This window comes from Eretmochelys imbricata, chromosome 1 (genome assembly GCF_965152235.1).
Source record: "Eretmochelys imbricata isolate rEreImb1 chromosome 1, rEreImb1.hap1, whole genome shotgun sequence".
NCBI lineage: Eukaryota > Metazoa > Chordata > Testudines > Cheloniidae > Eretmochelys > Eretmochelys imbricata.
Genome location: NC_135572.1, coordinates 56,468,514 through 56,481,152, shown reverse-complemented (window position 1 = coordinate 56,481,152; position 12,639 = coordinate 56,468,514). Strand labels below are relative to the sequence as shown.

General features: G+C 45.3%; 1 protein-coding gene across 1 annotated transcript in view; it reads left to right on the top strand.

Annotated features, from left to right (window-relative positions):
* The first annotated feature begins 10,732 nt into the window (after positions 1–10,732).
* The window catches only part of FOXO1 (forkhead box O1), an 85,677-nt gene continuing 83,770 nt past the window's right edge, over positions 10,733–12,639 (top strand). Inside the window, exon 1 of the mRNA XM_077810709.1 lies at positions 10,733–11,725. Within this exon, the coding sequence (XP_077666835.1) occupies positions 11,114–11,725 (612 nt within the window). The 5' untranslated portion in view covers positions 10,733–11,113. The remainder of the gene's footprint in view (positions 11,726–12,639) is intronic.

Below are 12,639 nucleotides of genomic sequence, written 5' to 3'. Positions count from 1 at the left end.
AGGACAGAGTTAACTGAACTTAATTTATACATAACTATGTATACTAATTGTTAAAAGTAGCTTACAGTTTACTAGATAACATTTTTATCTGTTAACTTCCAAGCTGCTAGTACTAACACCAGCTACTCATGAAATGAGTCAGCTAACTTTCCTTTTAACCGTTTGTTTTTGCTCCTTAAAGGTGTTATGAAAGTTATGTGATGACAAGCTGGTCGAGGTTTATTCTTTTAAAGCTTATGTAGCAATTTTATTGTTGCAGCAGGCGCTTAAAAATGGGTCAGAGTTATTTAGCAATTGGGTGATAACAGTTACCACTCAAATTTGATGACCTGTTTAAAAAATCGATTTGGTTTAAAGAAAAATACTACAAAAATTATCTTTACAATATTTTGAAGCAGACAGATTTTGCTTTTTATTTAATTTGATTTTTAAAAAATCTCATTGATACCGGAATTATCCAGAAACAGTCAAGGCAGATGTATACTTAAGCTAAGACAGACTATGAAAAAATATAGTAAATTATTAATTCTAATCAAAACAAATCTGAATCATTAAAGGGCTGACAACATTCCCTAAAGGAATTGCATTAAAAGGATGTTACTATTCTCATTTCAGTTCCACCAAAAAAGTAGAAATTTGGAGCTGTGAACCAAGTACAGATTTCTTCTCTGATGTCAGCACAATGGGTTTCTGCTCTGATAGTTAGCTCTCACTTCCTGGGTGAAACTGCCATAGATGTCAATGGGACTTTCAACTATGAAGTGAGAACACAATAGCAGTAGACTTAAAAACTACTCTGTAGATCCTATGGCACTTTTCAAAAGAGAATGTTAACCCTAGTGTCTGGGTCAAATTCCAACTCAGATAAAACTACATCCTGGCTATCTAACTTACCTCTTACATTTTCAAATGTCTGTGGTATTCTTCTTTACTTCCTGTACTAACCGTTGGGTAGTATTATAGCTATGCACTGTTGAACAGTTACTGCATTTCATACACTATCCCCCTTCCCACACCCTGTGAGGTATGAAAAGGAGATTTTACATAAAATGTATATAATCTACACAGCCGAGGAAGGGAGTAGTCTATATGCCCCCTTTATGCCCAATAGCCCAGTGATAAGAGCACTCACCCAGGATGTGGCAGACCTGATGTCAAATCCCCATTCTGCCTGATGTGGAGCAAGGACTTAAACCCAGAAGTCCTCCCTCAGACTGGGCTATAGACTATTCTGGGACAGGTTTCTCTTAAGGTCTCCTGTTGAGGGTGGTCCATGCCTCCTCCTTGGTTTTCCTTAAGAAAGGGATGAACTGTGTTAGGCGCCTAACTTCAGGATAGGATTCATGGCTGTGAATTCCAAGTGGAGGGAGGCACCTCCCTCTGGTCCAGAGTTAGGTGCTTAATTCCCTTTGAAGGGCAAGGCTTAGGTCACACCTGTCTCCTCAGCATTTGCTACTGGCTAGCTTAGGCAGCTCAGCATGATGCTTTTTGTGAATCCCCATCTTAAGTGCCTAACTCTCTCCATGCATTGTATAGGGAGCCTGATACCTAACTTGGGGTTATGAATGTCACTTGGCAGCAGGACACATAAAAGTTAGGCACTGCAATGCTCAGTGTTGTGATGTCTAGATCTCCCTTGTGAATCTCACCTCACAGCAGGGGCGCTGAAACAGCGGGAGGGGAAGGGGGGACCAAGAGACAATGACCCTCCCACTTCTTGAAAGTGGATGGGCCTGTCCTGTCCACTCTTTGACCGAGCCCGGCTCCCTGCCCCTTCTCTTCCTCCCCAACGCCCTGCCTCCCGACCAGGCCGGAAGCTGGAGTCTGGACCGGCAAGAGTGGCCCAGGGAGCTGTGGGGCGGAGTGGACCCCGCACCTGCCCGGGGCAGGGGGGGCCCTGAGAGCAGTCCCAGCCCATGTCCGGCCCCTCACCCAGGGTAGGTGGAGGACCCAGGTGGCTCTTTGGCCCCTGAGAGCCCACCCCCAGGCCACGCTGGAAGCTGGAGCCAGGTCAAAGTAAGAGCCATGTGGGTAGCGGTGGGGGGCTGCAGATACTCCACCTATCCTGGGCGGGGAGCCCAGGGGCAGGGACATGGGTTGGGGGCTGCTCTTGGGCCCCCCACACTGGGGAGGTGGAGGGACCTGAGCTCCCCAGCCAGGATCCGTCTTGCAGCTTGGCAGGGGGCGCGGCCTCAGAGAGGAGAGAGGGATAGGGGTAGGGCCACAAAGGGTGCAGGGCTTTGTGCCCCCCCCCACTTTTAGGCAGAATCTGTTGCCCCTGCCTCACAGACTCCTTCAAAAGGGGCATCATAAACAGATACTACTGTGCATGTCAGTGGGTTCTTTTTAATATTAATTTCATTATTTCAATATTATATGAAGAAAAATCCCCAGAGATAATTCATATGAATGAAAACTAAGACCTTGCTCTAGAAAGCAATTAAGCCTAAGGGCTAAATTCAGTGGGACTACTAGCAGAGTGAGTACTGCTAAAACTAAGACTTGTCCACACTAAAAGTTAGGTTGACCCAGCTACATCTCTCAGGGCTATAAATATCCACATCTCTGAGTGACGTAATTAAGGCAACCTAACGCTGGTCAATTTTTGAAAAGAGAACCTGTATTACATCACAGGCCTCTATGCTGACTTTGGGTATAAAATTATTCTTCTTGAAACAGACATGTAGAAAACATTTTTTCAATGAAGTAAAGAGAAAAAGTAAAAACTAATTATCAAGCACTGCATTGGATTAAATCTTGAGGCCTCCTCAGGATAAAACCAACAAGAACCACTGAATTATAGTGTAACTGTCAAATGTCCTGTTTTTAGTTTATTGTTTAAACATACAATTATTTAATATACAAATGCTATCATGTGATGCAAGTCAATTTTTCCTCCAGCAATATATCAGGGAAAAAACAAACGATGAATTCACTTAAAATGTTGAATGTAATATGTGAGAGAATATTACAATGGCTCATATATACGACAAAACAGAAACATGAGACCCTGGAAAATGCACACACTATTCATAGTATGTTTACTCCCAAGCAGATTGGCCTTTGCATATGGGTGGACCGTATGATTCTGTCAAAACTGAAACCTGATAAACTCTTACCTCCTGCTTTTACACTGAGTCAGTGATTGCATGACACATTAAAAAGGGATATAACTATGCAGGCATTACTTTTGTTATTTTATTGGTCCATAGTAAACAACATATGTAATTGCTATGTATTTTTAGCATTTTTTCATATACTTTAAAAATGTTTGATATGGAGTTCAGATTGCAATGGTTTATAGTAGAGCTGAGAGAATAATTTATGGCAATTTATTTGGTTGATTTAGCTTCTTTTTCTGCTCATGACATGCATATGAGCAGATTGTGATTTCCCCAAATGTATTCATCATATGAGTTCATTCAATGAATATCCTTTTAGTTTTTTTACTCAAAAATTGTTTATGTATAGTGGAAATTTGAGTTGTGTTAGTCACAATCGGTCATGTTATTTTTTCTCATCCTTGACTGGTATGAATACCTATATGTATGAACTTAACATTTGGCTCTTGTGAGTATTCAAAGGTGCAACTTTGAAATTTTCTTCCCACAAAATTTTTTTGCCCATAAAACTTATTTGTTTGAATTGTTTGCAGAAATGGAATACAAATGAGTTATGAACATTGCTAAGGTGAATTCATTAACAAATATTTGCCAAACTTTTTGCATTATTTCCCTAGCTCTAGGTTATAGTGACACCTGTCTCGAAACATTTCAAGCATGCTCTGCAGCTAGTACTAATTCAGTATTCAGGACATGTCAGTGGACCAGGTAATTTGGATTGCAGTTATACTGATGTAAATCCAAGGTGGTGTCACTGTCTTTAACAGATTCATTCTGGATTTACACCAGTGTAACAGAGTGCAGAATTTTTTGTCCATCATGTCTGTTTAAGTTCTATGTTTTGGTGCAGGGACTGTTGTTTCCTATGTATTTGTACAGTCTCTAATGCAGTGACCTGATCTCAGCTGGGACTTCTAGATGCTGCTGTAAATAATAAATAAATTTTTAAAAATTAAGCCAAATATTAGTCTTAATGGGCTAAACTCTGCTTGTTTTACTTCCACAATACTCCCATTTAAGTCAAACTTCAGTGTTCAGACCACTTCAACACTGATGGCTCAGAGACCATAGGTGCTGGAACTAAGGGTGCGGGGGGTGCTGCACCACCCCCTGGCTTGAAGTAGTTTCCATTATATACAGTGTTACAGTTTGGTTCAATGGCTCTCAGCACACCCCACTATGAAAATTGTTCCAGCACCTCTGGCTCAGACTGACACCATTACATAGCTAACTCCGAGCCACCTCACAATCTTGGGGATGGGAGAAGGGAATAATGTATTACACATTTCCTAAGTGATACAAAATGCTTTGTTTTGATGTTCTGCTCATGTGTGGTACATAAAGGGCTGCTTTCAGCCCTGGATTACACTGGCTCCTGCTAGTATAACTAAAACCCAGGGCCCCCACCTGTGAAAAGGTAATCTGAATGGGAGTTGTAGTGACAGAGGACATCCACAAACCTTGCACGATTAAGAGGTCTTCAGTCAGCCAGGGGAGAAGCCAAAGTGGATGGCACTGGCTGGGGCATTTAAACAGCCAGGTAAGCATTGAATCCACATCTCTGCTGCCCAGGCCCCCATAGATCCTTGATCACAAACTGAAGCTACTCTCCTCTGACAGAAACTTGAGGGGGCGAAAGGGGGCGAGCAATGCAAAATACACCTGGCCCTCCTCCAAAAATGAATCCCTTCTGTAGCACCACAGCACTTATGGTACCTGGCATTGTCTCTATTTTCTGTCTTTTATTAAAATAACGCTTTTAAAAATACATATACAAAAAAGGAGATAGGCACTGAATACAGTGCTTTCCATTGCATATAATCCTTACTTATCTGATAAAAACTTCAGAAACTAAATTACACGTAAAGTATTAAAAAGAATGCAGCTTCGACCCTTAATTTTGGTTGCCTCAAACAGGTGTTACTGCATAATTCAATGTTCAGCATGTGAATAGAAGACTATGCTTTATGCCAGTGTGAGCCCCCAGAAGGACAATACAATGCAATCTTCAGCCATTTATTCTGGGAAAAATATGAGCCGATGCTGTGGATGATAAAGGAGAATGGTTGGGAATGGAATGTGTAGGAGTAGAAAATGAATTGTGGTGCACCCATCACCATTTAGGGCATTGTGGGAGATGGGATGAACCTGGTCTGTAATGTCTCGTGCTGTGCAGTCTCTGTGTTAAACTATATTGGGACAAAGAACAATGCTGCACCTTTAGTAGAACCAAAAGAGGCTGTTTAGATGGTGAGAGAGTTTCCCTGAAAGTATTCAGTAATGTTGAAAAACTGGGGTTAGAAGTTAACATTATTTATTGTTTTGTGTCACAGTGGTAATTGGATTCTTAAATTGGTGGATGCGAAGGGGCCAGACCCTCCAATTTTTTTAGGTTGTGACTTGGAAAGCACTCCTATTCAGGAAAGCACTTGTGCACCTGCTTAAATGCTTTTCTGAACTGGGGCCTCTCATAAGTAATTTTTATTTAGACAGCTCATGCTGTTGAAGCCAGTAAGACTACTTGCATAAGTAAGGATTAGTCATTTTAGCAAAGTGTACAGGATCGGCCCATCTTTATTCTCTTAATAAAGATCTGTGGGGATGGAGCGGAATTTACGGTATGCAATATGTCCAACACCCATTGGTTTTAATGATGCAGTATTCAATCCTATGTGTTCCTTGTGTCTAGTCCTTGAATTGTCAATAAATGCAGCATTTTGGAAATTTGGAAGTTTTGTTTCTTGCTTTGTTTTCTTGCTTTCTATGCTTTGGCCATACTTCAACAATCCCACTAACAGGCAGCACAAACTATTTGATATTTATGTTCACTGATAGGATCTGACTAAGAAGTGAGTGTGTCAATGACAAGTGGCACAAACATGACAAAGAATCTGACAGAAGAGGAGGTAAACAATATCAACAATGTAACTGCTTTCCTGATAGGAAAATGCAATGTTAATTCTGTAAAATGGTCAAGGTAGAAAGATCAACACATAAGTAAGCTTGGCAGAATTCAATTTTTTTTTATAATTTTGATGGATAATTTTTTATTTTAAAGCTTTTTAATATTTTTATTGATTTATATTTTCATAGTTGCATAAAATGATGAGGGAGTCAGACAGACAGATGTTGAGATTTAAAAAGTTAAAGATTTATAACTGTTAAAACACAAATTGTCAACATCACATCTCAAAATACACCAAGTAAATATTCTTAAATTACACTCTAATAAGTTCTTAAGCAGCATTTCCCCCCTGCTTTGCCTATTTGTAAATTTCAGTTATCATCAATGGAAATACTTTTTCATTGGTTTGTGTGTGTATGGTACAACTGACACTTACCAACATTTATTTATAAAAATCTAGTCCTTCGAAGACTACTGATAAATTATTAGTGTAAAATTCTAGTAATCACTTTCTATACGGGTCAGGGAATATATATATATATATTTTTAATAACAATTAGTGTAGGATTTTAGAATTCTTAAATGAAACTCTGGTTTATAAAACCATTTGCTTTAACAGGATGAGTGCTATCTCAGTTCTTAAACCTCTTTCCAAACACCTGTGGAAGGAAAGGGAAAATGTTCTCAACCACACCTTTTTTGACTCCCCGCTAAACATGTCCAGTTCAGTTGCTGTTTCTTTCACACAGCACTGTAGTTTTCCTCGCTTTTCATTATGTAATCTTTGCTTCTTTAAATCTGGGTGCTCTCTCTCACTACAGGAAACCACTGTAATGTTGTGTAACACTGCTAAATAACTCCTCTCCAAACTGAAACGTGGCATGGAAGGTCTTAGGCTGAGTTGGGAATATTTTTATTTTTACAGAATTAAAAAAAATATTTTAAAATATACTGGTTTTATGTAAATATAACTCAGAAATGACAACTTAAAAACAAATAAACCCTGAAATTTGACAGGCAGCCAGCCTATAATAAGGTTTAATCACCTTTGTCATCCTGGAAAATAAACATGACACATACTGTTACACATTGGATTGGATTTCTCATTTCTCACCATACATTTTGAAAAGGGTTTTTAAACTACAGACAACATTTATATGTGAATGTATGGTATATCATACAAATTATACATGCTGGGCCTAAATTTAGTCTCATACTGGTTTTACCCCACTGTTGTGTGTTGTACACCACATCATGGAGTGTTCAGTCATGTGTGACAAATAAGGGGTTCTGGCTCAAATGGCGAGAGTTGGTATTGCTGTCCTAGCCTATAAAGCGGGTCAGTGCTGCCTAGTAGCCAGAGTCCTTGGGGCTATCCTTGCTCTCAGAGGAGAGTGGCCTAATAGCCAAAATCCTTGCACAGTACCCATACCCTGCAGTATGTGTGGGGCACGATGGGGGGACCTGGGCCCAACCATCTGCAATGGCTCCTGACCCAGGGCCCTGTGAAACCAGTGATCCATGATTTGGCTCAGTTTCCTATTTTAACAGTTACTTTCCCTGGGTTGCTTCCTATCAAGGGTTCCTGCTTTGTCAGTTCTCCCGGGGGTGTCAGCCTTCTGGCTCACTCTTGTCCTACAGGGTTAGCAGGGGTTCTGCGGTCGATCCTACTGGCTCAGCCTCCATAGTCTGTAGCTCCAGCCACACCCTGGCAGGAGCTAGCAACATATATCCACTCTCCTCCTCAGTCAGCACAAACTGAATTGGGCCACACCCTTTTATAGCCTGTCTCCAGGTCGAGCATGCCTAGCAGGGGCAAGGCCTCTTCAGCCCACATCGTGAGGTTGACCCCAGCTGGGTCAGTGCTAGGTAGACACATCCCATTGCACCCAGCTTAACTCTACTGACTTCATTATTGTTTTTTCCTGATCAAAATCTGTTTTTATAGGAGCAATGAGCTACATTTAAAAAACATTAACATTGCCCGTCTTGATGTAAAGATAAGGGCAACAGCAACAGATCTACTGGCTGGAAGGTGAAAGCAACCCTGCCTCAGTGGGCTCCTTGAGATTCAACACAGTGGTGGGGTTAGTAATGTTTTAAGTGTCTAGCTTTGTACTGTATTACATCTAATCATTTATTAAAAAAAAGAAACAGTTGGAAAGAAACAAGAAGTCACAATGCCCAACTACCTATTTAGGTGCTTATATATCTCCCTTACTATAGTATTCACTGTCTGAGGGGTGGGTGAAGGGCAGCAATGCTGGCAAGGTAACTTTTTAGTAGCTGGGATCCAAGAATGTAGGATTTGAAACCTATTTTTTGTTAGCAAAGCCAAGAAATCACAATGTAAGGACCACTAAGGTCACACTCTTTAAATATATAAACATAAAATTATGAGAATTAAGGATGAACTGTCGGCTGCTACTGGTGAATTTTGTGATTTATTATTCTATGTCAAAAGTACATTATTAAATGTACTGCTGCTAGTAAGGACAAACGGGATCTTCTAAAATTTGGAGTTGCCAATTTGTAGGCAGTGTTGAAATGCAGTCATGCATCATCCTTTGTGATCTTTTCTTTATAAGAAAACATCTTTATTTTAATTTTAAATAGAACTTAAACTTCTATGTTCCTTGGAACATACTGCCCTTTGTATGTACATCCTGGAACCGATGTCTTATTGGGAGGGGAAAGTAAAGCCCGATTAAGTTATGTGGCCTTGGGGTTTGCTGAGAAAAGCAATATTAAATGTGTTAATTGTTAATTTAAAAATGTAATTATCTCAAGGTCATGTACTGGCACACAATATAAAATATATATTCTGCAAAAACAGAAGCAACTTAAGTCAATGTTCACATCTCCTGGCAATGTATATTGGCCAAAAGGGAAGATGGTGAAGTTACAGCAGCAATCACTTTGGTCCTCACTCCTCCCAGGCTGCTTTTACTACTGAGCAACAACTGGTTGTCAGGAACAACAGAACGTCTGCCTGTGTTGGAAGAACTGTCTTTTAATTTATCCCATAGATTTTGTGTGCATGAGGAAAGGACATTAAATAATGCTTTTGTATGTTCTAAATCAAGAGCTGGCGCAGACTAACAAGACTGCAAAGAGTCTGTTATGCTGATGTTGACTGTTCTGTGTATGTCAGGTGGGTGGGTGGAGTAGTTCAATGGCCTTGTTGCTGCTTACAGCTGACAGTCAGCAACAGCAAGTAGTCTGGATCTCCATGTGGTCAGGGAGAAATCCAAAGCTAGGATAGACAGTGGTAGCTACAGAAGCTATCTGTGTGCATCAGATCAGATGTTGCATAGTCCAACACTGCTGGTGGGAATTCTCTTTCTGAGGGGGTTGGATGCTGCCTCTTACCAACCCTAAAACCAATTGTCCATTAAGGAGCTCTCGGGGAAAGCTTTCCCTTTCAAAATAAAGTCAGACAACAGAGTCCCTCACATGTTAAGAGAAAGCAGGAGCTACCATAGCAGACTGATGATTTTGATAGAAAATAAATGCCACTGATAGAGGATGTGCGTGCTTGTATTTGCATGTCTTTCTCTATCTACCTTAGGTACTTGTATAGCTCCCATTACCGTAGTCTTTGAATACCTCACAATGCTTACAGAGACAAGGTGGGTATTTTTTATCAGACCAATTTCTGTTGATAGTTGTTTTGTGTTTCCTACATGATTTCTAGGTAAGTTTCCTGATTTTTTTCTTCCAGTGGCCAGGTGCATGTGATGATTTCTTGTCTGAGATGGCCCATTCTGGAGTACATAAGGTGCAGTAAATGGTTCTTCAGTTTTTCACTCGCCTTGTCTCTCTAATATCCTGGGACTAACACAGCTCCCCACCACGGCATATCACAGTCCTTAATGTATTACTGTAATCCTCACAACACACCTCTGAGGCAGGGAAGCACTGCTATATCCATTTTACACAGAGGAAAGCAGGGGTGCTTGAACAATTTGTATAGTGGGGGTGTAACAACCACTGAACCAAACTGTAAACCCTGTATATGATGGAAACTCCTTCAAGCCAGGGGGTGCAGCACATATGGGGGGAACCCAGACACAGCCAGATAAGTGACTTGCAGCAGCTCTAGGTTTGTGACAGGGCAGGGTATCAAATCCAGGTCTGGCGAGTCCCTAACCTAGACCATCCTTCCTGTCATTTAGTTTTATTACCTGAGTGATAGTGGGTAACACCCAGAGAACCGATTGCACGCAATAAATTGAATGCCTTGCAGTGATAATTGCCAAATGACTACAGGGCAGCAGTCCAAGGGAAGCCCGCCTAGGAATCAGTGCAATGTGCATGCATACAGAGCTGAAAACAAACTCCTGCAGCCAGGCGAGTCCCGTTGCCGCAAAACCCTGGAGCAAACTCCAAAGCTGCTTCTCTGCTCATTTTGTAGTAAACAAAACCTGCTGCCTGCTCCGGCTGGAGGCACCGCACCACCGAGCCAGGCTCACGCGAACACTCTCCCCTCAGTGACTTACCAGCAGCCACACACACGAAACCCCTCATGGAAAATTGGCCTCTGCATAATGCGACAGGCAAATCGTTTCCTGAGCGGCGTGGGGCGCCCATTGGCTCGGGCGGGCCTGTCAATCACAAGGCGCAGGACGGGGGAGGAGGCGGGCCCCGCCGCGGCTGCGGGGCGGGCGGGAGTTCCAGTAAGTCAGCGCCGGGCCGCCGCTGAGTCGCTGCTGTCACGGCCGCGTCCCGAACACTCAACAGGCAGCTGCGCGACCACGGGGAGCGAGCCAGGCTGCAGCCGCCCTGAGCCCTGCGGACCCCACGGGCGCGCTGGCGGGTGCTCCGGCCGGGCAGCGCCGTCCCTCCCTGGGAGCCTTGATGAAGTGGCGGAGCTAAGTGTCCTTCTCCCTCCCCCGTCTCCGGGCTCCTGCCCCGGGGCTCCCACCCCCCCTCCGCTCTCCCCGGGAGCGCTGCGCTCCCTCCAGCCCCGCTCCGCTCCTTCCTGCGGGCTCTCTGCCGGCAGCCTCCCCGGCTGCCCAGCGGGCTCCCCTGACTTCCCCCGAGCCGGCCCTTCCCCGGAGCCCGTCCCCTCCCCGCCACCACCATGGCTGAAGCGCCCCAGCTCGTGGACATCGACCCCGATTTCGAGCCGCTGCCCCGGCCCCGCTCCTGCACCTGGCCCCTGCCCAGACCGGAGTTCAACCCGTCCAGCTCGGCCACCTCCAGCCCAGCGCCGTCCTGCGGGGGGCAGCCCGACGGGGCCGCCTCTGCCTCTGCGGTCAGCGTCGATTTCATCGGCAACCTGAGCCTGCTGGAGGAGAGCGAGGACTTCGAGCCGCCGCCGCTGCCCCCGGCCGCCGCGGGTGCAGCAGAAGGGGCCGCTCCCGGGGGCGGCTGCCTCTGCGGGGACTTCCAGTGCCAGGAGGCCGGCTGCCTCCACCAGCAGCAACAGCCCGGGCCGCCGCTCCAGCCGCAGCAGCAGCAGCACCCGCCGGTGTCTGCCCTGTCCGCGGGTCCCATCCCCGGCCAGCCCCGCAAGAGCAGCTCGGCTCGCCGCAACGCCTGGGGCAACCTGTCCTACGCCGACCTGATCACCAAGGCCATCGAGAGCGCCCCGGAGAAGCGGCTCACCTTGTCCCAGATCTACGAGTGGATGGTCAAGAGCGTCCCCTACTTCAAGGATAAGGGCGACAGCAACAGCTCGGCCGGCTGGAAGGTGAGGCGGTGGGGCGTGGGGAGAGCTGGCCGGCCCGGGACCCCGGCAGGAGCGGGGAGACTTGCCTCTTCCCACCTCGCTTCTTTCAGGGGAGGCAGGAAGCTCCTTCCAGGGCGCACACCCGGCCCCTCGCTAGCGGGCTGCGCCCCGGGCTTAGGATGCACCGGGAACTGCGGACTCAGCATTGCAACCCCCTAGTGATCGGGGAGCTGGAGGGGAAGCAGGGCGGTTGCAGAGCGCTGCAAATTCTGCTCCCTCGCCCCCGTAAGTGAAGTGCACGAAGTTAGAGGCTGACGTAGTGATTTGCAGGCTGCCCCCTGCCCTCGCTGGCTGTTCGCTGACGCTGGGGTGGCCGGAGCTTACGCAGGTTGGCTTGGTTTGCAGTGTGGCTGAGTACTTCTAAAAAGTGTGTCCTCCTCTCTCCCCCCAAGAGAGTTGAGGTTAGAGGCCGGAGGACGTGGCTTAAGGGGGAGATGCAAGGTTTACACTGTAACAGGTTGCATGTGCATGCGGCTGTCCCCGGGGGCGAGGGGGTTCCTAGCACTTTCCCCGGTGCCTAAAAGGGCAGCCGAAGTTGCTTGTGCCGGGTTTGTAACTTAGCAGCCAGCCGGCTGTGGAGACTCGCTGTGTCATTTCCCTTTGCAGAGTTGGGACGAACTTAAAGTGACAGAGATTCAAGGGCTAGCCGAGAGCTAGAGAAGTGCAGTGTTAGGGTGCAACGTGCTGGGGGCGACAGGGCAGCAGACGCTAGCTCATTTCGCTTGTAGTGTGCCCGGTGTGGAGCTAAAGTTCAAGCCTGTCAATGTGTGCAATGCATTTAAAGGGCCGGTGCCTCCTGCTTCAGATCTAATCCGAAGACACATGGCAGCGCCTTTAACCCGCTGTGTGAGACCTTCCCCTGTCAGTAAGTAGGG